The sequence below is a fragment of the Gekko japonicus genome, unplaced genomic scaffold (assembly GCF_001447785.1).
Source record: "Gekko japonicus isolate JY-2015 unplaced genomic scaffold, Gekko_japonicus_V1.1 scaffold4396, whole genome shotgun sequence".
NCBI lineage: Eukaryota > Metazoa > Chordata > Lepidosauria > Squamata > Gekkonidae > Gekko > Gekko japonicus.
Genome location: NW_015177148.1, coordinates 58938 through 71548, shown reverse-complemented (window position 1 = coordinate 71548; position 12611 = coordinate 58938). Strand labels below are relative to the sequence as shown.

Sequence of the window (12611 nt, the reverse complement as noted above, 5' to 3'; positions counted from 1 at the left end):
CCCTACCCCATCAAAAGGTTCTCAATTATAACTCGCTTTTGCACTGTAAAACCATTCTACCTTCGAAAGCACCTGCAAACGGGAGGAACAAAAAGATGGCGGGAGAACAGTGCGCACGTAGTTAGAACTTCCGACCACGTGGAGGCGCTGAAGAAGCTCCTTGTTTCGTTGGAGTGCTTGTCTTAGTTGCGTTGCATCTGATGCAGAGCTCTCTGACGTCCGTAAGACTTTCTCCTACTGCTTTTGCGAATTTGTTGGAGGATGTCTCTTTACAGTCTTTAAAGCTCGAAATGCAGAATAATATATGACCATCCGAGGGGAAACTCTATGGTTCCCCCTCGAATGGTCGTGGCCCTGCCCCCAGCGTGCCCAGCGTCATAACGTCACTTCCTGGTGATGTGTGTGCAGCGCGCGCGCCCCGGGATCCACCCGGGAGTCCCCCTCTGCAGAGGTAAGCTATACTTGGCAACCCTAGCACTGTAAAACCATTCTACTTTCGAAAGCACCTGCAAACAGGAGGAACAAAAAGATGGCGCGAGAACGGTGCGCACGTAGTTAGGACTTCCGACCACGTGGAGGCGCTGAAGAAGCTTCTTGTTTCGTTGGAGTGCTTGTCTTAGTTGCGTTGCATCTGATGCAGAGCTCTCTGACGTCCGTAAGACTTTCTCCTACTGCTTTTGCAAATTTGTTGGAGGATGTCTCTTTACAGTCTTTAAAGCTCGAAATGCAGAATAATATATGCTCCGGCTGTGGATTGTAGCATGCGCCGTAACCATTTGGAATCACGGGCCCGTAACAGCAGAACATTTCCATGGTGGTTGGGACCTGAGCTCAGGAAGAAAGGAACATGGTTACGTTAACGAAGGCAGGTCAGAGGAGAGCTCCTACCACCCCATGGCATCTGCTGATGCTTTTCCTGGTGCCTGAAAGTGTTTTTAGAAAGGGGCGGGGCCAAGTGGAGCTTTGCTCAGCATGGTTACTGATTGGCCATGGAGATTTGATGGGCTGTGCAGTTTTCCCCAAGAATGTTGCTTAGGCAGCAGCTGCCACCACAGCACAAGGATCTTCAGTATGTAACTGAAAGTTAAGTGCACCCGCCATTTTGTGGATGACTCTGCCTCCTGCAGCAACCATTTTTTGGCAGCTGTTTTGTGTCTGTGCCCGCCACATGGTGTCAGAATTCCAAAGGTGCCCGCGGGCTGAACGTATTGGGGACCCCTCACCTAGTGGGTGCATTTCGACGGGGCATTTTAGCCGGCATAAACTGCTCTGGTTAGAACCGGAGCAGTATGATCTGGAAGAAACGCGATCACACCTCCTGACTGCGCAGCACATCGCAATATGCCTGTCCACACTTCAGCCGCTCAGCAGAGTGTGTCGGCGGGGTTTTTTTAATATATATATACCGTTTGCGCATGCGCATAGGCAGGCTTCCTTCTAATGAAGATCTTTGCACAGGCACAGAACAACCCAACCCGGAAAGCATGCCTTGAAGTGAAGACGTCCCTTTAAATTTTTACTCTGAAACTGGCCTCCGTGAGGTCCCAGACTCGTCTAAAGCCTAAAACTAAGCATCTTTGGGTTTTTTTTACAAACACCAGGGCGAAGCCTCGCCCAAGCACATATCGAGGAGACTTTAAAAAAATGGCGGCTGAAAAGCGGAAAGCTCGGGGTTCTTAGGGGACCTAGTGGCAGAATACAACGGTTAAAGGCTGTTTGCAACGGTTAGGGACGGAAGGCAGATGTTCGCCGTGTGATCGCCCGTAAGTACACCGATTCTAACCGGCATCTATACCGGCATAAATGCCCCGTCTGAACGCACCCAGAGATTGTTAAGAATGGCATCGCTTAACCTAGCTAAGGCCTTGCCTTGTCGATCCAGAGGGATCGCAAATGCACATTTCAAAGAGTCGAAGCACTTCACATACACTTACCTTACAACAGCCCTACAAGGTAGGACAGCTTTATCCCTGTATTGTGGAGGGGTTAGGGTTAGGCTACCCTTGCATTGTGGTGAGGGGTGTGAAGCTTGTCGGCAGAGTTTAAATATGCGAAGGAAGCGGGGTTGCCACGCCCAAATGGGGGTGGGGGTTCCCCTTATTTTGGGCCCCCCAATCCGCTGGCTAGGTGGGCAGCAGGGTAGCCTTGCCCCTGAAGAGTGACCATAGAGTTTTTAGCCAAATGCTAGTGCGTCCCCTGCATGATGTGCTCAGTGCAATGATGTCACTTCCAGGTGACATCATTGGTGCTTTGCGCGCTCCTCTTTCCTAACTTGGAGCTGGCACAGATGCCCATAAAAGTTCCTCCAAATCCAGGCAAAGTGAAGGGAGAGGAAGGATCCAGAGTGGGCAGAAGGATTGTCTCAGGCACCTGTTGCCATGGCAACACCAAAAGGTGCTGCAGCCACAGCAGGAGAACCATCCCACTCCCAGTTTAGGGGCTGGACTCCTGGGCGGACTTCAAACTTTCCACACCTTTAACCCCAAGCAAAGCCTTACGAGTTTGCCTGGCACACCCCCACCTTGTTCTGTGGAGCAGCAGGAGGGAAAAACATGGGGGGGGGGATTGCATGATACCATGACCTTAGGGTTTCCAGCCTCCAGGTCCAACTCTGAAGCCAGCCGGAACTCCGTTCCTGTGCGTTCCTGCCCAACAATAGCCCCGATGTAGGTTTATTAAGGAAGAACTGTTACAGAACACAGAAAGAGCCTTAACTATCTAGTCTAGCTTCTGAAGGAGGATCAAAGAGCAACAGAACACGCAGGAAGTCTCAGCAGGGCCAATGAGGAGACAGCAAGGACACAGTCTGAAAAAGGGGGAAGTCCCTAGTCTAGCTATGCTAGCTAAAGGTCCTTCAGCTTGTCCCCTGTAGGATGATCTTCATATCTTCTTCATAAGGCTGCACTATAGTCCTTGCATAGTCCAACGAAGCTGAGGGCTTAGCAAGATGTCACTTTGTCTTTGTGTCTGCCCTGGTCGTGTCAGCCAGACATGCCCTGGGCATCCTGTGTTGGCAACCGAAGTTTGAGGTTGCCAACCTCCAGGTGGGGCCTGGAGACTCCCCACAATTAGAACTGATCTTCAGGTGACAGAGATCGGTTCCCCAGGAGAAAACGCCTCCTTTAGAGAGTGGACTGTAGCAGGAACTCCTTTGCATATTAGACGACACCCCCCCCTAATGTAGCCAATCCTCCAAGAGCTTACGGAGCTCTTCTTACAGGGGCTACTGTAAGCTCTTGGAGGACTGGCTACGTTAGGGGTGTGTCGCCTAATATGCAGAGGAGTTCCTGATACATAAAGAGCCCTAACTACACCCCATTGAGGTCCCAACACTCCCTTCTCAGGCTCTACTGCATCTCTCTCCAGGGCTTTCCCAACCTGGAACTGGCAATCCTGTTGTATTCCCAGGAGTGCAGAGGGCCTGATTTGATTGGTGCTGCAACACACACGGGAAAGGGGTCGATTTATTTATTTTTTTGGGCGTCTAGGCCACTCTACCCTGCGAGCAGGCTCAGGACAGGTCACAACAAGGATAAAATACAGATCACTTTCTAAAACCACCCGTCAATCATTAACAGTAATAAGAAAACTATAAAATCACATCAGTAAATGCGGTAATAACATCTTCCATCTCCATCTGCTCCAGTGCAATCCTCATCCTTTCTCAGGCTCTACTGCATCTCTCTCCAGGGCTTTCCCAACCTGGAACTGGCAATCCTGTTGTATTCCCAGGAGTGCAGAGGGCCTGATTTGATTGGCGATGCAACACACACGGGAAAGGGGTCGATTTATTTATTTTTTTGGGCGTCTAGGCCACTCTACCCTGCGAGCAGGCTCAGGACAGGTCGCAACAAGGATAAAACACAAAGCACTTTCTAAAACCCCCCGTCAATCATTAACAGTAATAACAAAACTATAAAATCACATCAATAAATGCGGTAATAACAACTGATGGCATCATCTGATTTTCCATCTCCATCTGCTCTGGTGCAATCCTCGAATGTGTGCAGATGGAAGGCAGTTGATGCTATTGGGGCAAGCGAAGGACACAGATCATACCAGGCAGGGGTCGTTTCGTAGAAAAAGAGGTGCAGGAGCTCATTAGCATAACTCATTTGCATGTGCCACACCCCCTGACATCACCAGACGTGTGTCAGAAGACAACACCCACTGGCAGGCTCCACTGGACTGTTTTGGATTGCTAGCTATTGGGGGGGGGACACGTGCAGATCTGTCCTCGCAGAGGAGGGAGAGCTTGTACCTGAATAAAACTTGGTCTTAAAGGTGCCACTGGACTGTTTTGGGCCGTGGAGCCGTGGGGGCTCTGCAATTTACCTGGCTGCTTCTTGCTCTGACTGAGGGCTGCTGGGAGCAGGGGGCGGGGCTTGTTGCATGTGCCCGCCCCCTGGGCTCTTTACTGCCGGAGCTCCGCTCCTGTGCGCTCCTGCAGGAAATGACCCCTGATACCAGGCAAGCAAAGGGAAGGGGAGACATAGATCTCTGCCACCTCAACCATAGGCCTGGCGGAATATCTCCATTTTACAGGCCCTGCGGAACTGCATTAAGTCCCGCAGGGCCCAGATCTCAATAGGGAGAATGTTCTACCAGGCTGGTGCCAGTGCTGAGAAGGCTCTGGCTCTGGGTGATGGCTAAGTGGACCTTTTTAGGGCCAGGGACCACCAGCAGATCTTGATCCACTGAACATAACGCTCTTCTGGGGACCTACCAGGAGAGACGGCGGGGCTTGTTGCATGTGCCCGCCCCCTGGGCTCTTTACTGCCGGAGCTCCGCTCCTGTGTGCTCCTGCAGGAAATGACCCCTGATACCAGGCAAGCAAAGGGAAGGGGAGACCAAGTACATAGATCTCTGCCACCTCAACCATAGGCCTGGTGGAATATCTCCATTTTACAGGCCCTGCAGAACTGCATTAAGTCCCGCAGGGCCCAGATCTCAATAGGGAGAGTGTTCTACCAGGCTGGTGCCAGTGCTGAGACAGCTCTGGGTGACCTTCCTCTGGTTCGAGCTTAACATGGGGAGTCAATGCGGCGATTTATGTAAGCCATTTCAATACATTACAGATATGTTGCTCCCAGACCACATAGGGCTTTCAAGGTCAGAACCAGAACCTTGAACTTGACCCGGTATTTAACTGGGAGCCAGTGCGGCTGGCGGAGCACCGGATGTATGTGTGCTCTTAACGGCACTCCCGTCAGAACACGCGCCATTGCATTCTGGACCAGCTGAAGTTTCCGGATCAGATTCAATTTATGTCTCTCTCCCTACGTTATTTCCCTGACCTGAAATAGCCCTGGGGAACGACTATTTGCCCCACTGGAAAAACTGACATGTGCTGATTGCCTAATCGGCTAATGGATAACTTCTAAATGGGTGGTATCTAAAGGGCTGTTTAGGTTAATGCAAGAGACCCCTCTGCTCGCTGGTGAAAAATATCTAGGCTATGAATGCTAAGAATACTTTTCCATGTCTGTTTTTTTTTTAGCAATTGCGCAACCTTTAAATGTACATGATTTGTGCTTTGTTTCTTTTTAATTTGAACTGTACCGATAGCTTAACCGTTCACATATTCGTGCAGATTTAATATTGAACGGTTATTGAGATGTCAGCTTATTGGCAAGGCTTGTATAAATTTCAAAGATTTATTGTCAGGAGGAAGTTCAGGGAGCAGTATTTTCTGATGGAATCTATTATCTGTTAGTGAAGTCCCTTATTCAGTTAAAGCTTCGGGTTTTGTTTTTTTAAAAAAAATTATAATATTGCAATGGGATGAAAATGCTTCTTAGTAAATCTAAGACATTATCTGTTAAGAAATCTGTGCGTTCTCGCCTTTGTTGTCCACAGGACTTCCCAAAATGGCACTTGGCTTTGTTAATGGCACAGGGACAGGCCATTAGTCCCACTAATAGAGTCACAGAATTGTCAAATAAATTTGCAGTGCAACAGCCGGAGGCTGTAAAAAGCTATTGAGATTCACTTTTTTGCCCACGGATGGTTTCTTGGAGAATTTATGTAGCGGCCTTCTGCTTACACTCAGTCATGTCTGAAAGCCCAAACAGATCATGGCAAGGTCAAATTACTTATGAGGTTTTTAATGTTTTGGGCCTTGCATTAGTGGCCCGCTGCCCCGCCCTATTGTTATTATTGTTATTGTTATCTTTATATGTAGGATTCTCTCAGTCTTAGATATCTGATGTCCAGCTTCAGTAAACTGATTATCAAGAACATGACGTTTCTTTCAACTAGTTCCAGATGATAGAGCAGCATGCTCTTGTATGTTGATGTTTATGCAGCTGGGAGAATTTATAGATTATACTGGGGTAATTAATGGAGATCACAGAAACGAAAACTGTACATTTAAGAATGGACTTTGCAGCTCAGAGCCAGCCCTGAGAGACCTTGTTTTAATGCAGGGGTGGCCAAAACCGTGGCTCGGGAGCCACATGCGGCTCTTTCACACATATTGTGCGGCTCCCACTACAGTGGCCGGGGAAGCAAAGGGGAGGCATGAATCCCCAATTGGTCTTCCCTTCCCCAGCCAGTGCAGAGAAAGAAAGCAACTTGAACTTTAAATGCGTTCTCAAAGCCCCCCCCCCCCGGCTTGGAGAAGGCATTTGTCTCTATAAATCTCTTCTCCAAGCCAAGCTAGCCGGCGTGGGGGTGGGGTGGGGGCTTGGAGGACACATTTAACATTAAAGTTGCTTTCTTTCCACCTCTCCCTCCCTCCCCTATCTATTTGCTTTCTTTCCACTGCCTTTCTTTCCACCTTTCTTTCTCTCTGTCTTTCTCCCCTCCCTCCCCATCTAAAGATATCAATTTAATATTAATAAAAGCAAAGTTGCATATTTTCCAATTTAAAACATGTGTGTAATATTTGTTCATATCTTGTGGCTCTCAAACATCTGACGTTTATTCTACGTGGCTCTTACGTTAAGCAAGTTTGGCCACCCCTGATTTAATGCAGGGGATCTTTGGAGAATTCCCCGAGTCTACCTCTATAATGCCTTGACCTAGGTGGCCAAGGCTAGCCCGATCTCATTAGATCTTGGAAGCTAAGGAAGTTTGGCCCCGGTTAGTATTTGGATGGGAGAGACCACCAAGAAATCCAGGGTGGCCACCAATGCTCCCTCTAAGCTGTGGAGTCTTGTGAGCAAAAATTCTACCTATTGAGCTAGTGGCCTTAAAGTTGTGAGTGAGCGATTTGGCTACTGCATAAATTAGTTTGCTCTGGAGCCACCCTTCCTGGGCTAAGACAAAAACGTGTGAGCCAGAGGCTAAAACACTGTGAGCTGGCTCACACTAACTCAGCTTAGAGGGAACACTGGTCGCTACGCAGAGGCAGGCCAATGGCAAACCACCACTGAACGTCTCTTGCCTTGAAAACTTCAAGGGGTCACCATAAGTTGGCTGCAATTTGAGAGCCCTTTCGACCACAACCCTCCCCACCTCTGTTATGGTCCTGTCCCAATAGCTAGCAAGTTCCACTTGTGCCATGTGATTAATCAGGGAATGGTAAGAAAGAAAGGACATAATTCCACCTTCAGCATAGTGTCTCTGGGGATTTCAGTTCAGCAGTCAAGAATTGGTCCAACTATTGATTATTGGTTCAATAAGTTTGGGACCTCTTTATAATGGAAAAAATTACGAATCACATACCAGACAGAAATTTTCCCCAAGCAACCCTGTTTCTCCCAAAAATGATTTCCATTTCTAGAGTCTGTAACGACCAATGACATCCGTCTGTATAAGGAAATAGATCTTAAATTGCTCTTCATTTAACTACCTTTCTACACAGACTGATCGAGTTACCATCCTGTTGTTGTTGTTGTTCTGTCGCACAGTAGAGTCCAACTCTCTGCGACCCCATGGACCAGATCATGCCAGGCCTTCCGGTCTTCCGCTGTCCTCTGAAGTTTGCTCAACTTCATGTTCGTTGCATCTATGACACTGTCTAACCATCTCATCCTTTGCCGTCCTAGGCACCTTTAGAAACTCTGAATTCTTAGTAATGCATTACTTTTCATTTATGGTCTATTATTATATACAGTTTTCAATTTTAAATGACCTCCTTTATATATTGTTATCTTGTCTTAGTTTGTTTTGCATTATTATGTACTTTGAATGGTTGCATACTCTGTAACATTTCATCTTAAATGTTAAAGCGGAAGCCAAAGCAGGAAGAGGGGAGCTGTAAAGGGGCAGCGGTGAATGGCAGCAATTTTGGATATCAGATCCTGAGGAAGTGCTCCATTCTAATTCACCAAGCTTCTGCCTAGGATCAAATACTGGCTTCTGTAGTGGTTAGAACAGGGGTGTCAAACTCATTTGTTATGAGGGCCGGATCTGACATAAATGAGACCTTGTTGGGCCGGGTCATGTGTGTCATAAAATGTAATGCCACGTAGCAGAGATATAAACTTTATAAAGGACACAAACACAAAGATTTTTTTTAACTTAAAATAAAAACATGCTTAAAACATTAGCTCTGTAAGCTGCAAACCTACTTTTGCTTTATTGACATTCACCACAGAAATCTCATGCTCAGAGTTCTGAGTCTAGGACCCAGGTTAAAACATGAAATGGCTGAGTGATTAAGAGAGTCTGGCGAAGCAAGCTATGATGCAGCAGTAGCAGCAGAACTGGAAGCAGGAGATGGCCAGTTCTACTGCGGGCCTGATGGATTTCCTCCGGGGGCCTGATTCGGCCCCCGGGCCGCATGTTTGACACCCTTGAGTTGCAGTCCTTCTTCACTTAGTTTTCGATCGGCCAAATGCAAAGAATAATAACCTATCTGATAAGATTGCTTTGAGGAGGACTGCAAGTCTAGAAAACACTCTGAACATTAAAAGCAATGGGTTGGATCTTGTAGAAGGGTGAATTTTGCCTATCCCCCCCTTCAATGGCATTGCTCCAGCTCCCCACTCATTCCGTACTTAAGGAGGCTCCCTTTCCCCAAGGAGCAGCATTTCAGGAGGCATTTCAATCTGCAGTAGAGGGGGGGTATCAGAGACGTCCTGCTTCCGTGCATGGAATTTAGACAGAATCCAGCCCAGTGTGATAAATAATAATGAGAATAATCCTGTATGAACCATCAGGAAGTTGCCTGTAGGGTACGGGCCCAGGAAGAGAATGGTTATATAGTCAGATGTTGACAGATGTTTCAGGATTGGAACTTTTTCTTCCCTGTAGACTTTTGATACTGAAAGACAGCAATGGCTTTAGGCATGTAGTTGCTCTGAGAATCTACATCCAGAAGGTTCCAACCTGTCGAGTCTGTGACAACTTTTCAACGTATGTACAATGCGTGTACAGCATACACTTGATTGTTCTTTATACATGCATTGATTTTAAACCCCACATTTATCCAGGTTTCATTTGTAAAGGGAACGCACATTGGCTGTTTCTTACAAATGTCAGTATACATGTACATTCATGTCTGTATTATACATGTACATTCATATCTGTATTATACATGTACATACATGTACAGGTTTTATGTTTATCCACTGTATGAACAGGACTACAGTGGCCTCCAGTTTTAGTATTATGGGATAGGGAGAAAAGTTTCCCTATCTGCCTACTTCATATAATGTGCTATGCTATAGACCTCTGCCATGTTGGTAGTGTTTGGGGTTTGTTTTGCTGTTGTATTAAAGGCTATTCTTTACTCAGCAACTAGAGGGCTTTCATATATGGTCAGACTCTATGAAGTTGTTACTGTATTCGCAGGAAGAGACAATTGTTGAGCACATGTGTTTGGTCACAGCCAGGGCTATTTTTGGGCAGGAACGCACAGGCACGGAGTTCCAGCTGGCTCCTGAGTTGGCCACGCCCAGCAGGAACTCATTAGCATAACAGGCCATGCCCAACAGCAGACATTAGGGGTGTGTGGCCTAACATGCAAAGGAGTTCCTGCTACAAAAAAAGCCCTGGATTTTGACAACATACAAGGTAAACAGAATAAGAAGCAAAAGGTGGGTGTGGCTGGTAACACGGGGGTGCGGCCTAATATGCTAATGAGTTTCAGCTGTTGGGTGTGGCCTATTATGCTAATGAGTTCCTGCTGGGCTTTTTCTACAAAAAAAAGCCCTGGTCACAGCTACAGCATTACCAACAAAGCCCAAGAAAGTTGGGACATTAAGGAATGATATCTCTCTCTGTTATGTTCACGAAGAAAATTTGTTTCCAGACCCTGAATCTCTATCTTCCACATCTTAAATAAAATAGGTGTCAAACTCGGTCTCTAGTTTGCCATGTTTTGGAGGCCTGCAGAGGGAGGGAAATTCCTGAGTGAGGGGCGTGAGTGAGCGAGTGTGTGAACAGTTCTGTTGTAGTGCCAGTGTAACTCTTCCTAAGATACCTCCCTTGTACAGGGGTGACCTTGCAGCCTAACTGTGCCTGCTTTGCCATCATAGATAAAGAAACCGTATATTCACAGGTGGTGGTGAGGTAGAATGCATGAAAGCTAGGCAGGACGATTGTGAAGTATGATTGGTTGTGACTGAAGGGGGGCTTTGTTTGAACTGTCTATATCTTTGGATTCTCCCGCCAGAAACTCAGTTCTGACACAGTACTGATTTGGCCTGGAACATCTTTATTCCTCAATAAACAAATCACTGCCAGAGAGTGTTGTCGAGAGTAACTTTGTCCAGGAGTCTGACAATAGGATGGGGCCCCTATGGACTGAACCAAAGCTGATGTGGGGGTCCGGTGCAGCCCTTGGTCTGCTTGTTATCCATCCTTCGGACTCCATCCCTCTTCATCGTTCAAAGCAAAGATTAATTTGCTTCTGTGATTAGTTTTGGTTGTGACAAATAAAATGCAAGGGCTGACGCGTTCTGGAGAGCTGTTTGGGTCACTCAGCCGCCAGAAGATACATCAGGGACTGTCACTGATTCATAACTTCTGTCAAGGTGAGAATAATGGGAGAGTGCTTTTTTTTTTATGACTAATCCCAATATGAATTTTCACTCACCTGGCTGGTAGAGAGGATAAATCGATTGCTTGTCAAATACGTTTCGTCAGTAAATATGTCTGGCAGCTCCTTGAAGTGTTCGCGGGCCATCTCTCTCAGACCCAGCAAGTGATTGTCTATGGCCATTCCCGTAATAGCCTAGACAATGGGACAGAAATGGAGGGGGGGGGAGATTCATCACTGGATTTGTACCGAACTGCGGCTACACCCCACAGATGTCGCTACCACTAAAGAACGGCACGCTTTCTGACGGAAGGAGTTTCGGTCTCCTCGGTTTCCATGCAAAACAGCATATCCTGCAGCTCTTTCTCACAAGCAATGTTCCCTCTAAGCTATGGAGTCTTGTGAACAAAAAAAATCTACTTTGTGAGCTCCTGGCATTAAAGTTGTGAGTGAGCAATTTGGCTACTGAAGCAAAATCAGTTTCCTCTGGAGCCCTCCTTCCTGAGCTAAGGCAAAAATGTGTGAGCTGGAGGCTAAAGAACTGTGAGCTAGCTCACACTAACTCAGCTTAGAGGGAACACTGCTCATGAGTGCAGAGAACAGATCTAAATCCAGCAGTGCGAATTCTGCGCGTTAGACTTCTAAGACGCAGAATGAAAGGAAGAAGAGGAGTGGTTTTTATACCCCACTTCTCTCTACCCTCAGGGGTTTCAAAGCAGCTTACAATCACATTCCCGTCCCCTCCCCACAACAGGCATCTTGTGAGGCAGGTGGGACTGAGAGAGTTCTGAGGGAACACTGACTGGCCCAAGGCCACCCAGCTGGCTTCATGTGGAGGAGGAAGAAGAAGAGAAGAGTGGGATTTTAACCTGCTTTTCACTACCTTAAGGAGTCTCAAAGCGGCTGACAATCACATTCCCTTCCTCTCCCCACAACAGACACCTTGTGAGCAGTGTTCCCTCTAAGCTGAGTTAGTGTGAGCCAGCTCACCATTTTTTAGCCTCCGACTCACACATTTTTTCTTAGCTCAGGAAGGGAGGGCTCCGAAGCAAACTAATTTATGCAGCGGCCAAATCGCTCGCTCACAACTTTAATGCCAGTCGCTCACAAAATAGAATTTTTGCACACAAGGCTCCACAGCTTAGAGGGAGCATTGCTTGTGAGGTAGGTGGGGCTGAGAGAACTGTGACGGGCCCAAAGTCCCCCCCAGCAGGCTTCATATGGAGGAGGAGTCTGCAACACAAGTCTCTTCTATAATAATTTTGTCTCAGCTCAGGAAGGATGGCTCCAAAGCAAACTAATTTATGCAGCAGCCAAATCGCTCGCTCACAACTTTAATGCCAGTCGCTCACAAAAGAGAATTTTTGCACACAAGGCTCCACAGCTTAGAGGGAGCATTGCTTGTGAGGTAGGTGGGGCTGAGAGAACTGTGACTGGCCCAAAGTCCCCCCAGCAGGCTTCATATGGAGGAGGAGTCTGCAACACAAGTCTCTTCTATAATAAACAAGAATTCAAAGGGTTGTTTTTATACAAGGTTAAAATTAGAATGGCAAAAAACAGACGTAGGCTGTGGGTCAGTGTTCCCTCTAAGCTGAGTTAGTGTGAGCTAGCTCACAGTTTTTTAGCCTCCGACTCACACATTTTTTCTTAGCTCAGGAAGGGATGGCTCCAAAGCAAA

The 12611-nt window shown here is 47.1% G+C and overlaps 1 protein-coding gene across 1 annotated transcript in view; it reads right to left on the bottom strand.

Annotated features, from left to right (window-relative positions):
• Positions 1-555: 555 nt before the first annotated feature.
• Positions 556-12611, bottom strand: part of CHAT (choline O-acetyltransferase) — a 70204-nt gene continuing 58148 nt past the window's right edge. Inside the window, exons 13-14 of the mRNA XM_015428343.1 lie at positions 10991-11128; positions 556-825 (exon numbers count right to left, since the gene is read on the bottom strand). Coding sequence (XP_015283829.1) covers positions 556-825; positions 10991-11128 — 408 coding nt within the window. The remainder of the gene's footprint in view (positions 826-10990; positions 11129-12611) is intronic.